At 67.7% G+C, this 14834-nt stretch overlaps 1 protein-coding gene across 2 annotated transcripts; it reads right to left on the reverse strand.

Moving 5' to 3' along the window:
- Positions 1–1242: 1242 nt before the first annotated feature.
- Positions 1243–13143, reverse strand: TMC6 (transmembrane channel like 6). 2 transcript variants are annotated; one of them, XM_037493865.2, is made up of 21 exons: positions 13091–13143; positions 11862–12012; positions 11633–11775; positions 11398–11493; positions 10995–11150; positions 9798–9903; positions 9595–9691; positions 9152–9409; positions 8731–8921; positions 7853–7997; positions 7391–7546; positions 5339–5484; positions 5170–5251; positions 4913–5010; positions 4227–4322; positions 3910–3985; positions 3328–3461; positions 2993–3169; positions 2804–2882; positions 2194–2261; positions 1243–1620 (listed from the first exon to the last, which is right to left on the reverse strand). In XM_037493865.2, the coding sequence occupies exons 2-21, from the start codon at positions 11915–11917 to the stop codon at positions 1554–1556; spliced, it is 2427 nt and encodes an 808-aa protein (XP_037349762.1). In that variant the 5' UTR covers positions 11918–12012; positions 13091–13143; the 3' UTR covers positions 1243–1553. The 2 variants fall into 2 exon arrangements, with proteins under 2 accessions (XP_037349762.1, XP_054545216.1); XM_054689241.1 differs by lacking the exon at positions 13091–13143 and adding an exon at positions 12401–12516.
- Positions 13144–14834: the final 1691 nt, after the last annotated feature.

The raw sequence follows: 14834 nt of genomic DNA on the forward strand, positions 1-14834 counted from the left end.
TGTTTTTTTTTTTTGACCTTTTCTTTTGAATCAAAAATGTCTGTGACTCAGATTAAAAAGCGAGTTTGTGGCTTTTAATGTTTTCCTCACAGAATGTGACGGCGGAGGAGCGCCCGAGCGCGGCTCCCGAGGGCCGGCGCGCGGCGGGCCCCGAACGGGCAACGGGCCCCGAACGGGCAACGGGCCCCGAACGGGCGACGGGCCCCGAACGGGCAACGCCGGGGAACGCGCTCCCGGCCGGACCCGCCCGGCGGGGCTGCCGCGCCAGGGCCGAGGCCCGCTCGGGGCGGGGCGGGGCGAGGAAGGAGACGGGCGTGGACACAGCGCCCCGGCGGGCACGCGGGGCCGTCGCGGGGCTCCCCGCGCCCGCACGACGGAGAGACGCGCCCGGGGCCGGGGGCTTCGGGGGGCGGCGAGGCGGGCGGGGGCCGGAGGAGCCGGGCCTGGGCCGCGAAGAGCCCGATGGAGCCTGGCGGCCCCGCCCGGGCAGCCGCCCGAAAGCCGCACCCCCAGCCGGGCCGCAGGGCCTGGGGCGCAGGGGGCCCCGTGCTGCGGGGGCGGGGGCGGGGCTCCCCGGACTGGAGCGCCTGGAAAAGAGGTTCCACGCCGGGGCCGGGGCCGGGGCGGGCCCCGAACCAGCCCCAGGACCCGCAGGGGACAGGCCGGCCGCCACCCCCGGCCGCCGACGGGGACCCCAGCTTGGTCGGGCCCGGGGCCGCGCGCGCCCCGGCGTCTTCCCAGCAGAAGCCCGCGCCCCCCAAGCCGGCGCCCCCCGGCGCCCCCCGACGCCCGCGCGCAGCAGGCCCCGCCCAGACGCCCCGACGTCCACGGAGGGCGGAGGCCGCGGGGGTCCGGGCGGGTGACGCGGGGTGTCCGTCTCGCCCCCCGCCGGCCGGGGAGGCCGTCCCCGCGCCTGACCCGCTGTCCCCGCGCCTGCAGGGCCCGGCCGGGCCGGCCCCGCCTTCCCGTCGCCGTCACGGGCTCCTCCCCAGCCGCGGCTTCTCTGGGCCCGGCCCCCCGCCGGGGAGGGTCCCCCCCACTCTGAAGGTCGCCCCCCGCCCGCCCCGCACCCCCAGCCCGCAGGCTTGCCCGAGTGGCCGCCGGGGGCCCGCAGTCACCCCCCGCCGGCCACGCAACAGGGGCCGCGCGCTGACACCACCGGCCAGGCTACCCTGGGGGAGCCCCGCGGGGGATCTCCCGGCCCTTGGGGGGCCTGGGGTGGGGCTCCGCGCGGAGGAACAGAAGGGAGGCAAGTGCAGGAGCTCGGGGTCCCCAGGAGGGCTGGGGCACAGGCTCCCCGGAGACGAGCCCATTCTGCAAAACACATTTAATCTGAATAAATAAGTTCCGCACAGGGTGGCACCCCCGGGCACCCGCCTGGTCCATTCTCTGGCGGCCGCTTGAATGGGCTGCGGAGTCCTGTCACCGCCTCCGTGTCCCAGGCAGGTCACTGGGGGGTCCCCCGGGCAGGCCAGCGTGCCTCAGGCCAGTGTCTGCCGACAGGGGCGGGGCGCAGGGCCGCGGGCATGCTGAGCGGACGCCGGGCCGCCGTCCTACCTGGCGCCACTGTCATCTGTGAGCTGGTCCTGGGGGGCCTCCGTGGCCTGGGTCCTACCAGCCCTGCCAGAAAGGGGAGTCAGCCAGGGCGGCGGTGGTCACCGCCCCGGGCGTCTCTCCGGCCCCAGGGAGCTGCAGGCCGGCCTTCCCCGGTCAGGTGGCTCCGTCTGTGGGGTCTTGCCGCCCAGGGAGGGCTCCTGGCCTCAGAACCGCTGGCCCCAGCCTGCGCCGGCCGAGCAGCAGGGAGACGGGCATCGGGCCTCTCCCTTGCTGGGGCCCGACCGTGGGTGCCTGAGCGGAGTGGGTGGGGGGAGCGGGTGAGGCCCGGGCAGCCGTCGGGAAGCGACAGGCGGGTGAGGGGCCTGAGGACAAGGGCCTCCCCCTGATGTGGGCGAGCCCCCCAGGTCCACCCTGCCCCCTGCACACACTTCTGTTTCCTTCTTTGTTGACAACCTTGAAAACTTCCCTCCTCCCCAAGTGCCCCCAGCCCCTGGGAGGAGGCGTGCGGGCAGAGGGCAGGCAGGGGCGCTCAAGAGGCTGAGAGGCACCCAGGGAGCCCCCAGCTGGAGACCCGGGGCGAGGCCGGCTTCTCCCTCCGCTCACGCAGGCGTGGCCCAGCCGCTCCACGAGCCTCACCTGGCCCTCTCCTTCCGCTGGCAGACGGCGTGGAGCTGGTTGATCAAGAAGATCTTGTCCTCCCCCTCCTGGAAAGGCCAGAACACAAGGGCTAAAGAAGCAGCTGCCCGTCCGTCCGCCGTCCAGAATGGCGCTGGAGGGGCTCCCAGGGGGCCCCGACTGACCGTCTCAAGAGCAAAAGTTTAAAGACCAGGGGAGAGGCACCAAAACCCGGGCAAGGAAAAAGCAAGCGCAGAGAGACAGATCTCCGCTTCCCAGCAGCCAAGGCGAAAAGGGAAATGCGGCCACACGGTGAGGGCCAAAGAGCCAGCCCCGCCGCTCCCCACCCTGCCCTGGGCGGCCACCTCCCCTCTGGCCTCCAAGTCAGAAACGTGCCCGTCGCAAGGGCATCGGCCGAGCCACTTCCATTCTCTGCTTCCTCAACCCCCCTTCGCCACTAATAAGGCAGAACCGCGGGCGGAAGATGCGGACGGGCCCCCCCGAGCCGCTGGGGGCAGCCCCCGCGCTCCGCGACGAGGGACTGTGATGAGCAGGTGAAGTTGGAGCCCAGGCCTGAGCGCACAGGCGCCCAACGGGCTTCGGCGGCCGTCGCGGGGCTGGGGGCACTCACGTTGCTGATCTGCTCCTTGAGAATGGAGATGACCGTCCGCTGGCCCTTCACCACCTGGATGTTGAGGTAGATCACGGCCCTGCGGGGACGGCAGTCGGGCTGGGGCCCTTGCGGAGCCGGGGGAGGGGCGGAGGGGGTGGGGCGGGCCCCCCCGGGCTGGCCCCCCGAGACGCGCCTGCCCTCGCTTACATGAGCAGGGCCGACACCAGGTAGGTGGGGAAGGTGCTTTCCACCAGGTGCCGGTGGATCCAGGGCAGCCAGGACACGCCGGGGCCCGCCTGCTCCAGCTGGCGCACCCACGCCCTGCCCGCCTCGTACATGGTGTCCAGGCTCCGGAAGGGGCCGCACGTGTCAGACGGCTTCACCCTGGGCACGACGGCGGCTTGAGCCCTCCGGCCAGGCCCGGGCAATTTCCACGGCACCCAAATACCCCGGGCCCCCAGCACCCCAGGCCCCTGCTCCCTGCACCCCTGCCCCCTACCTCCCAGCCCCCCAGCCTCAGCCCCCAGCCAAGGCCCACTCACTGCCAGACGGCGTAGCACAGGAAGATGGCGGCCCCCAGGAAGGAGGGGAAGCAGAGCAGGGAGATGAAGACGGTGCTCATGTGCGACGCCAGCCAGGGCCTTCGGGGCGCCCGGCAGTTGGCCATGAGGCTGGTCTGCAGACAAAGGTCCACTCTGTCACCTCCTCCCCGGGGCGGGGCCTCCCAGAGGGATGGGGCGGGGCTGCCTGATAGAGAGCTGTGCTCCCAGGACACCCCCAGGCCCCGGGCCCGACGCTGCCCCCTCCCAGGAGAGAGGCCCAGAGAGAGGGAACCTGGCTCTCACCCACCGGCACACCTGCCTGAGGACGGGGCCAGGGCGGTGCCCGCAGGCCGGAGGGCCTAAGGCTCAGAGTCCTCCCAACTCCCCCGCCCGCCGCCCACAGATGCCCCGTGAGCCCCAGCAGGGAGCTGCCAGCAGTGGTGCTGAACTGGGGGTCACCCATGGACTGACCCCTGGGGAAGCCCTGGACTGCCAGCCCCACACGGCTCGGGTGGAAAGGGCGCCCGAGCCCCAGGGCCCCGCTGTGGCCCCTCGGCACCCCCAGGCCAGCGGCACCCTTACCCTCTTGATGTAGAAGAGGAGCAGCAGCTTGATGATCTGCAAGGCAGGCAGGAGGGGCGAAAAGAGGACCCCCAGCCTGGGGGGAGGGGGCGGCTGCAGTCCAGGAGCCAGGCATGACCCCTGCGCTGCGCCCACCCCACGCCAGGCTTCAGGACCATGGGGTGGGGGCGAGAGCGGCCAGACTGGGACCCTAGGAGGTGGGGCGTCGGGGCCCTGTCACTGCAGAACCCTAGGGCCTGGCTTCATGGTGGCCCCAGAAGGAAAAGGGGCTGAGCCCCGCTGGGGCCGGCAGTGGGAGGCAAGTGGAAGACGCTCACCAGGCCAGGGTCTGCCCGTAAATCAGCTCCAGCACATTCCGGGCAATGTCAAACTCCGGCTTCCCCTCTGTCTTATGCTTCTTCTCGGCGATGAGCCTGTGCGGAGGGCCTGAGGTCACAGCGGCGGCCGAGCCCAGACCGGCCTCGCGTCCAGCCCGCAGGCGGGGCGAGGTCTGGTCCCGGCCAGGGGGCCCCCCCGGCCACGGCTGCGCCCTCCTGCCCTCCCCAGGCTCCCGAGACGCCAGCACCCTTCTCAGCATCCGGCGCTCTGCTGCCTTCGAAAACTCTTATTTCATCATCAGTATTAAATTCATCCATCGTCAAGGAAAACCAAAATGGGGGAAAGCAAAGCCCCTGCAGGGCGGCGAGCGCGCTGGGCCGTGGCCTGCGCAGGAGGCACCGGGGCCCAGCGCCCGTCCCGTCCCGCCCTGTCCGCCTCTGACAAGCAGACGGGCCGCACTCGCTGCAGCTGGCTCCTCCCGAGCCTCCCGGCCGCTGAGTGTCTTTACAGTTTACCGACCTGTCCCGGTCAAGGGGGACTTACGGCCCCGGTCAGAGAGGCCTGCGGCCCTCCTGGGTAGCCCCTCCCCGCCTCACAGGTGAGCAGGGAGGAGGCTCACCTGTGGGTGGGGAAGCCCAGGTGCCCTGGATGCCACCGGCATCCAGCTCTGCCCCCAGGGCCTCACCTCCACACGAGTTCCCCAAACAGCGTGTCCAGCAGCGTGAAGATGAAGTCCATCACCATGAGCCGGTACAGCTCCTGGCCCACAAAGTCCTCCCAGCACTGAAAAGACCGGGTCTCAGCACCCCCCACCCTGGAGGCGCCATCTGCCTGCACCCAGCCTGACAGCCACATGGCCTGCACCCCCTACACCCCACCCCTGGCCAAGGGTCCCCTCTTGAGCGCTCAGGCCTCCCCGACACCGTCCAGGCCCGCCCTCACCTGGTCCTTCAGGGTGGCCACCCTGCGGCCCAGCCAGTGGTAGCAAAGGATCCCCAGGATGACCATCTTGAGGATGAGGTTCCTGTGGAGGGCGGGGGTGTGAGGCTGGGGAGAAGCGCCCGGAGAAGAAGCTGTGCCCAGGGAGCCCTCCTGCCCCTCCGATGCGCACCTGCAGATGGCCACGTACACCTCCAGCCCCGGGGAGTCGTGCCGCTCCAGGACAGCCAGGACACGGTACAGGTAGGGGGCCCCCAGGTTGAAGAGGCAGACCACCAGGGGCAGAGCCAGCAGGTCCTGCTCAGCAGACACCGGGCTCTGATGGGGGGTGGCAGGGGTCAGCGCAGGGACCCATCCACGCAGCTGGGTCCACGGATGGGTCCCAGGACGGGAGGGGTAGGAGGACTGAGGGGCCCCGGGGCGGGAGGAGCAGACAGGGCTGGAGGCAGCACCTCTGTCCCCTGAGACAGGGCCCACGAGGCCTGTCGTGCTCAAACCACACAGGAAGCGGGGGGTGGGCAGGGAACAGTAGGTAGAAAAAACAAAGACAAAATAAACAGAAATAAACATCACAAAAAAGGGAAACTTCAGGCCAATATCTCTGGTGAACACAGAGGTAAAAAAAACACCAGCAAACTGAATTCAACAGCAGTACAAGGGTCACAGGCCACGACCACCTGGGATTATTCCAAGGCCCGTCTGGCACAGGCAAAGCCGCTGGGCGACTGCTCAGCACCCGAGAGGAAAGATCACGGGGTCACATCAGCAGGTGCGGGAAAGCACCTGACCGGAGACAGCACCACTTACGATAAGACTCAACAAAAAGAGAACAGAAGGAGCCCACGTCAGCACAACGCCGGCCATATACACAAACCCACAGCCAACGTCACACTCAGTGGAGAAGAGCAGAAGACCCTTCCTTAAGGGCAAGACAAGGCAAGGCTGTCCACTCTCACCACGTTAATTGATGTTAGAGATTTTAGCTGGAATGATTAGACAAGAAATAAAAGGAATCCAGATTGGAGGGGGAAAAAAAGGAAATCGTCACTATTTGCAGACATTACGATAACATATATAGAAACCCTGAAGACACCTCCCCCAAAAAAAGAATATTAGAAACAAAAAAGCTATAAAGTGGTAGCTACAAAATCAATATACAAAAATCTGTTGTATTCTGACATGCAAATAATGAGCAAGAAGGAAAAGAAACTAAGAAAACAGTCTCATTTATAAAAACATGGAAAAGAATTATATACCTGGAAATAAATTTAACAGAGGAGGTGAAAATTCTATACATGAAAACATTAAGACACTGTTAAAAAATAAAAAACAACTGTTCCCTGCTCTGTCTCTGGTGAACCCGCTCACCCCCCACGCCTCTGGCCTGTACTCCTACTCTTATATGCATAAGTAAATAAATCTTTAAAAAAAAAAAAAGATAAAGAACAAGACACAAAAAGTTGGAAAGCTATCCCATGTTCATGGACGGGGAGAATTAACAGAGTCAAAATGACTGTTGTAGCCAAATCAATACACAAATCCAATGCAATCTCTGTCAAAATTCCTATATATTTTCAAGACACTAGAACAAAAAATACTAACATTGATATGGAAACAAAAAAGACCCCAAGTAATCAAAACAATTTTGAGAAAAAAGAAAAATGGGGGCATCGCATAATCAGATTTCAAACTACGTTCTAAAGCCACAGTAATTCAAATAGCGTGGTGTGGAAATGAAAACAGACACATGGATCGATGGAATTAGGATTGAGAATCCAGAAAAAAGTCCACACGTATCGCAACACCTACTTTATGACGGAGACATGACCGTCAATGAGGAAAGGAAAACCTCTCCAACAAATGGTGGTGGGAAAACTGGATAGGCACACGCAAAACAAGGAAACCAGATCGCTAACTCCACACAGAAAGAAAGTCCCAAAAGATTAAAGACCTGCATGTGAGACCTGGAACCCTCAGCAGACACTGAGGGAGGAAATGAGGTCAGCAGAGCCGGGCGGGGTTTGGTGGGGGCCAGGGAGAGGGAGGGAGGCCAGGCTGGAGGGGTGCAATGCATGGAGGTGGGTGTTTTGTTGTGTTTTGAAAGAAAAAGGAATATAGGGGATAGCTTGAGACAGAGGGGTGCCAGCGAGGAGACGGGACCTTAGGGTTCACTAGGCCCAGTGGGACTGTTGCAAGGAAGTGGGCGTCTGCCCCCGCCCCGCACCTCAATCATGGACTCGGAGAAGGTGTAGACAGCCATGGTGCAGCCCAGCGTGGTCCCCAGGCACAGCAGCCACACGAGCCCCAGCACAGCCACCTGCCGCAGCCTCCCCCACCGGCTCCGGTGGCCCTGGCGCAGCTGCCACGTGGCCAGCAGCTCCTGCGGGCGACAGCAGGCCCGTCACCCACTCCCGCACGGACTTAGAGACCCACAGGCACACACAAGGACTCTTCCTCCCCCGAAGCCTGGAGGAACTGGGGGTCACCCCCCATGGGGTCACCTGTCCCTGCCCCCTATGGTCTCGGGCTAAGGACACTGCCTCGGGGCCTCACTTGCAGCAGGGAGCTGATGGTCCCCACCCTGGACTCGCCCCACCCCTGACCACAGCCCTGCTCAAGGCCCGGTCGTCCATCCTCGGGGGACGCGGGCGGGGTGGGCGGTGGGCCCCGGCCCCGGGTGGCTCACCTTCAGGTGGGTTCGAATGTTGTCCTGCTGGAGGCGGGAGGCCCACTTCTGAGTCACCTTGTAGTCCCAGGAGCAGAACACGGTGATGGCGTGGACCCCGAGGGTGCTGCCGACCCGGTAGCTCTCCCCGAAGGAGTGGGACATGCTGGGGGGCAGAGCAGGCAGGGTGACCGGCGCCAGGGGCCGCGGCCCGGGACACTGCGACCCACCCCACTGGGAGGCGGCCTCCCGGCTCCGCTTGGGCTGCCCCTTCCCGCCCCACCGCCCGCCCAGCACCGGCCCCTGGTTGGGCTGCTGCCCCGTCTCCGCCGCCCCGCCCGGTGCAGGGGCGCGTGGCTAGGAGAGCGGCCGGGGCCATTCCCCACCCGGACACGGGCGCAGAAACGCTGGCTCACTGGGGCCTTGGCACTGCCCGACCCGGTAACCAAACGCCCTCCGTGTTTCTCAAACGCCTGCTCTTACTCAGCCTCCCCGTCGGGGGCAAGTCCTGGGGACCCAGCCTGGCTCCTCCAAAGCTGTGGGAGCCCTGGACAGGGCCCCCCGGGACGCCTGGATTCCCGGCCTCCCCCGGTCCGTCTTCTCCCCTAAGGAGCAATCTCCCCACGGACGGGCATCTCGCCCGCCTGCCTGTCCCGAGCCAGGCCCGCAGGCCCGCGGGTGACTGTGGAGGGCGGGGGCGGGGGTGAATGGGGGCGGGAGGGTGGGAGAGCGGAGGCAGGGAAGGACGGCTGGCAGGAAGGCAGCCGGGCTGGCTCATGGAGGACAGACGCGCCAGGGCGGTGGACGGAAGGAGAAGGCGGCCGGACGGTGGGCAGGTGGGCGGAGGGGCGGGTCCGGGGCGCCGGGAGCCAGGCTGTCCGAGGAGGGCGGCCGCCTACCTGTACACCAGGGTGATGCAGGTGACGAAGAAGGCTGTGCCCACGGTGAAGAGGTAGGCCAGGGGCATGTTGTAGGGCAGACCCCCAGCCGCGGGGGCGCACTGGCCGCCGGGCGGGGGCGCGGCGCAGGGCTGGTTGAGCGTGGCGTTGCTGTAGTAGCCGTAGTACATGAGGGTGTGGGTGAAGCGGCCCTGCGCAGAGGGGCCCAGCGAGTCAGGGGTCCCCTCCCTCCCCCGGCCCACCCGAGGGTGCCAGGGCAGGGCCGGGGCGGGGCCAGAGCAGGACCGAGGCTGACCCCGACCTCCTGACCCCAGTTCAGTCAAGAGGAACGTCTCAAGTGCCCGCACAGGGCACAGGCAGCCCTGACGCAGGCGCCTGCTCCCCGCCCCGCGCCCCACCCAGGCCTCAGCCCAGGCCTCACCCCGCCCGTGAGGAGCTCCAGGCCCGTGAAGGCGGGGTGGGGGCCCCGGGGCGCCGGCGGGAAGGCGGCCTGCACGCCCACGATGAAGGCCAGCAGCGGCAGCAGCAGGAGGGCGTTGAAGGCCAGCAGCGTCTTGAGGAAGATGAAGTAGGAGAGCACGCTGGAGCCGAACTGGGCCCCGATCCGCTTCAGGGCGTAGCGCCACGGGGCCAGGGCGTGCAGCCCCGACAGCAGCGCCAGCCCCAGGCTGTGCAGGCCCTGCGGGGACCACAGGGAGCCCTGGAGACGCGGCCCGGCGGGGGCAGTGACCGCAGGCCGCCTCCCAACATGCCGGTTAGGGGGTGCCGGGGCGGCGCTGCTCAGGGAGGGGCTCACCCACCCGCTGGAGGGGCCGCTGCCTCAGCGGGAGAGGGTGGCCCCGGAGTGGAGCCAGGAGCCCTTACCAGGATGCAGGCAAATCGGAGCCGGCTCCAGCAGGCGGGACGCCCACGGCGGTCCGGCCGGGCCCCCTGCTTCCCGCTCTGGGTCCCGCTGTCCTCCCTGCGGGCAGAGGCTGAGTCGGTGCCCGGCTGGGCGCAGTCTCGGGGGCCTTCCGGCCGCCACCCCGCCCGGCCAGGCAAGCGGGCCGTTGGCTGTGGGCACTGACCTCAGGCGGCGCTTCTCGGCCAGGCTCAGGGGCATGCCCCGGAGCATGTGCTCGCGCTGGCCCTCCGTCAGGCCCCGGAGCTCCTTCACCAGGAGCCGCCGCTTCTCTGCGGGAGGACGGGCGTGCGGTCATCTCCCCGGCCCGCCCTGCCCCCCTGCCGCCCACCCCCCGCCTCCTCACCCACCCTTGCCCGGAGCTGGGGTGCCGGCTCCGTTAAGCACCCTCATCCTCTGAGACCCGCCCCAGTCCCCCTCTGTCTGCCCCAGGGCTTCTGGGACCCACAGCATCGTGGTCTGACCCCCAGTGTCCCCTCAGAAGTGGAGGTCCCTGCCCCACCCCCACCACGCCAGCCTAGCTGTGGGGCCACGGGGGAGGCAGGGCCTGAGGTCCACCCTGGCACCTCCTTTCTTTTCACAACCGCACTGGAAGGGGCACTGTCTTAACCCCATTTTACTGATAAAAATGGCCCTCAGAAAGCTGGCACCTGGCCCGGTTGACAGAGCAACAGGGACCATCCCCAGACCCCGAGGCCGCCCTGCCGTGCTCCCTCGCCCACCGGGCGACTTTGGGTAGACACAGGCAAGGCCCCAGGAAAGGCCCAGCTTGGGGGCTCAGCTTGGGGAGGGCTGAGCCCAAAGGGAACGACAAGGAAGTTGTCCAGGGATGCGCCAGGCTCCGGGGCACCTGAACACCAGAGACCACCTGGCAGAAGACCAGCCCGTGATGCTAGGCCCTGCCACAACCACTCTCCCTGGCTCCCAGAACCTTCCACACTGGCCCCCTACAGCCCAGAAAACTAGGCATGCTCCCACCACAGGGCCTTTGCAAATGCCCACGCTAGTGACACTTCCTCCAGGAAGCCTCTCTGGATTCCTCTAGGCGCTCCCAGGGCACCTTTCTTCAGATGCCCTGATCCGAGCTTTGGTGGTGTGTTTATCCATTTACTTGGTTCCCGTGCTTCTCACCAAGCCGGCCAGAAGCCGCACGAGAGCCAGAGCGGCCTGCTTGCCACCAGCCACCATCACATCCCAAAGCTGGCACAGAGCTGTCTCCGGAGCCCGCAGCTGCGGCAGGGGCTGCGGACGCCTGGCCAAGCCCTCTGCAGACTGAGCGCCCCCGCGTCTCTGCCCCGCAACGGGCGGCCAACGACCCACCCCCACAAAGGGGCCTCACAGCTGGGGGCCCGGGGTCACTTACCCTCCTCCTCGTGGGTCATGGGGTCCAGCTCCAGGTCGTACATGCGGAGGCTGGGCCGGGCCGAGCGCCCCACGTCTCTGAGCTGGGGCCGGCTGGCCCTGCGCATCTTCACGGTGCGGCTGTAGTACTGGGAGATGATGGCGCCCCGGCTGCGGCCTGCGCGGGACGGGGACAGGCAGCGCGGGGCCCGCGCCTGGGCGCCCGCCCTTCCCTGGACCCTGGAAAGTTGCTTCACGGGCGGCCTCGCCGAGAGCCTATTTTTATCCCCGTGGCGTTTTTGGAACCCAGCGAGGCGGTCAGGGGTTGGCCGGGCCTCCAGGCAGCGGCCAGGCTGGGTGCGGGCCAAGGACCGGGACAGACCCCCGGCAGCCGGGCCGACACCGCGTGCAGAGGGGCCACTCACCGATGGTGCGGCTGGGCATGCACGCCAGGATGCGGAGTGTGGCCGTGCTGTGGTGAGGGGCATCCTCGGGCCGCAGGAGGGGCTCCTGGTCACTGCCTACAGGACACGGGGGCTTGTCCTGAGGTCCCCAAGAGGCCACCGGCCACGGTGCCCCCTCCCCCCAGGCCTACACCTGCCGGGAGGGGCGACCTCCCATCTGGCCAGGCCCCGGCTCTAGCCCCGGACGGCCGCTCACCTGAGTCCCGCAGGGTACCGGCCCCTGGCTCCCTCGGCCGCAGCTCCAGCCACTCCCCGGCCGCGTGCTGGCTCTGCTCCTGGATGAGCTGGTGGAAGGAGTCGTGCACCTCGTTCTCGTCGTAGGGGCTGGGCTCCTGCAGGCTGGGGGGCAGGGGGTTGGGAAGGCCATGCCCCAGAGGCCCCTCGAAACTGAAACATCCCAGACCCCCCCCACCCCGAGCACTTACCCCTGATCCTCTGGAGTCTCGGGGACACTGAGGACAAAGGCCGGCGGCTGGGCCATGTCTGGCCCAGCGCAGCTGGTCTAGACCTCGGGCAGCTCAGAGCCGGGCCGCAGCCTCCGCAGCCTCCCTCTGCCCATCTGACGGGGCAGGGAACCTGGAACCACAGGCGGCCTTCAGCACCGTGCTGCCCCGCCACCCTGTCCCCAGGGACTGTGGGAGGCGCCACTCACAGCCCGGGCCTTCTGAGCCCCACCCCAGTCCCCAGTCCCCAGGCCTCTGCAGAAACCTCACCCCCAAGCGGAACGGGGAGGGAGCGGGGGAGGAAGGAAGGGCGTGGGGAAGGGCGTGGGGCCTGGGCCGGCCCCATGGGCTTCCTCCCTGTCCCCTGCCCGGGGACACACAGGACAGCCGGCCTGCGGACGGCCCTCCACTCCAGGCCGGGTGAGAAGGTCAGGGCAGCTGAGGCCTTCCCTGCGCCCGCGGGTGACCCACAGCACTTCCGCTCAGGAAAGCCACCCTGGCAGCCCAGCCTGGGCCCTCACCCTCCCTTGGCCACAGCAGACACGGTGCCTCCTCCAGCTGCACCCTCACCCTGCACCCATCACAGCGGCTGGAGGTCGCCAGAGCTCCCAGACCAACTCCCCTGCATTCCAGCGCCCAGAGGTGGGCGGGGCAGCTGGTGGGGGCTGGGGCTGCTTAACAGGCCGCCTTTGTCCAGGCTCTGCCGTCAGCAGGGCAGCTGGGGCCAGGCCGGCCTGGTCAGGGGCTCTGTCCCCGGTGCCAGTGGGGGCGGGGTGGGGGCGTGGCGGGCAAATTCCCAGCAGCTGCCTCCGGAGAGCTGCGCCCTGCCAGCCGCGGGGAGCTCAGCACTGGGGCGGGGAGGGCTGGGGGTGACGCGGGCACTCAGACTGAGCAGGTCCCAGCCAGTGCCCCCCCATCGGGGCACCCAAGGAGGGCCCTCTCTGAGCCCAGGACCCCCGCCCCAGGAGGGGCCCAGCCTGGGGAAACCGTGGGGTCAGAAGTGGACCCCACTTAGCCCAGCAGGCCGGGAGCAGAGGCCAAGGGTTCACCCGCAGTCCAGGCCCCACCTAGGACTGGACTCCCCTCCTCCAGACAGACCCTCCCAAGCTCAGATCCACCCCTGGGTGGGGGGGAGCAGGAGAGGGAGGTGCCCCCAGAGCCCGAGGCCTGGGAGGCCCTGCTGCCCACCGTGCCAGCACACCTGGGCTCACCTGGGCACTGCCGAGGACTTCCGCCCGGCTGGTGCGGCCTTCAGACACCCGACTCCAGACGGGGCGGGACCGGGGACGTTCCAGGGCGCACCATTCCTGGGAGGGGCAGGGTGGGCCGCGTTCCAGGAACCTCACCCAGCTGCCTCTGCCTGCAGGCTGGGCGTCCTGGGAGCTGCTGCCACCCGGAGAGCCGCAGCCCAGGCTCCGGGCGGGGGCTGCAGCAAGGCCAGGAGCTCCCGGACCCCCGCTGGCCAGGTCCCCATCCCCCCCTGCGGCCAGTGGTACCAGCCTCCCCGCCCTTGTATCCCGCTGGGACACTTCACCACCCTGTCCTGGGGGTGGGAGGGCCGGAGGACAGCGGTGGGTGGCAGTTCCCTGCCCGCCCCTCCAGGCAGAACGTGGAGATCCAGAACCCAAGGAAGGAACGCACTGCCCAGCGCCCAAGGCCGAAAGGAGTTTGGAGGGGGCGGAGCCGCCTGGTCAGGGGTTCGAGCCCGGGGTGGACAGGAGGAGATGGAGGACCCGAGAAGCTGCAGTCCTGCCCAGATGGCCCGGACCCTGCCCACTCACCCGGGAGGCACTTGGGAGCCCGCCAGTGGCTCACCTGTCCCCCAAAGGGGCTGCTGGGAACGGGCCGGGAACGGGCCTGGGCACCACCACCTCTGGGAGGGTCGGGGGCGACCTGCGACTGTCTCGCCTGGCGGCCAGAGCTGCCCGCCCAGCCTACGCCTCTGCCCCTGCCTGCTCCCAACCCCACCTGCACCCCGGTCCCGCCTGCACCCCGCCCCCAGGCCTGGGCTGGGCAGCCCTGGCGAGTGTCCCAGCTGCTGGTGAACAGCCTGGTTTCCGTGGGACTCAGTTTCCTCAAGTTTCAAATGGGGCCTTTCCTTGCTGACCGGCCCCTCCCCAGCCACCCGCAGGGTGACAGATGCTGTGAAATCCCATGATGCCTCGGCAGCACCCTGGGTGCCCCTCGCCTCCGCCCGGTGAAGGAAGGGCTCCCCACCCGGGGTGGTGGAACCGGGGTGCAACGTCTGCTGTTTATCAAGCACGCGTGCTGGGCCCACTTTGCGCCCGGAGCGGGGGGCTGAGGGAGGGCGGCCTGTGCCTGCTCCGTCGTGCCCCAAGCCAGCGGTGGGGCCCCTGCTGGGGTCACAGGCCCCTCAGCCTCCTGGGCCCACCAGCCCCCTGCGAGTTTGGCCACCTGGGCAGGAAGGGGCGGGCCCGCCTGGAGGGGAGGGCATGTGGGCTAAGCCAGGAAACCAAATGAAGAAACAAATGCAAATGCAACCCAATGGAAAAGGGCCCCCCACAAGCTTGGGGACCAGGGGGGACAGGGCTGGGCCTTCCAGCAGCCACATGGTCCTCAGGCTGGACCCAGGTCGGTCCCGCCCCGCCGGGTGGCTCCCAGCCCCATTACACATCCAGGGACTCAGACCCGACTTGAGGCTCACCTCCTCGGGGCCTCCCCAGATGGAACCCTGTGAACCCCCCCTTCCTACTGCTGCCCTCGCCTCTCGGGTCAAATAGATTTGCCAGACTGTCTCCACTTTCCAAGTCTGGGGGGACGCCGGCACCAGCTTGGGGCAGGCGTGGAGCAGAGGCTTGGAAGGCGGGGGCGGGGGGAGCAACCCGGGGCTCAGATCGAGATGAGGGACCCTGAGATATGGGGGGAGGAAGTGGGGGAGAGGGGGGAGCAAGGCGACTCCACGGGCGGCTTGGGACGAGCCCCGGGCCTTGCTGT

This window comes from Talpa occidentalis, unplaced genomic scaffold (assembly GCF_014898055.3).
Source record: "Talpa occidentalis isolate TD23 unplaced genomic scaffold, MPIMG_talOcc4v2.1 talOcc4.7, whole genome shotgun sequence".
NCBI lineage: Eukaryota > Metazoa > Chordata > Mammalia > Eulipotyphla > Talpidae > Talpa > Talpa occidentalis.

What these genes read in the sequence shown, in the direction of transcription:
- TMC6 (XM_037493865.2), bottom strand. Translation starts at nt 11,917, where the DNA reads ATGGCCCAGCCGCCGGCCTTTGTCCTCAGTGTCCCCGAGACTCCAGAG. An exon ending in TCTCCGAGTCCATGATTGAG is followed by an intron (nt 5,485 to 7,390) that starts GTGCGGGGCGGG and finishes ACCCCCCATCAG; the next exon opens with AGCCCGGTGTCTGCTGAGCA. An exon ending in TTTGGGGAACTCGTGTGGAG is followed by an intron (nt 4,323 to 4,912) that starts GTGAGGCCCTGG and finishes CCCTCCGCACAG; the next exon opens with GCTCATCGCCGAGAAGAAGC.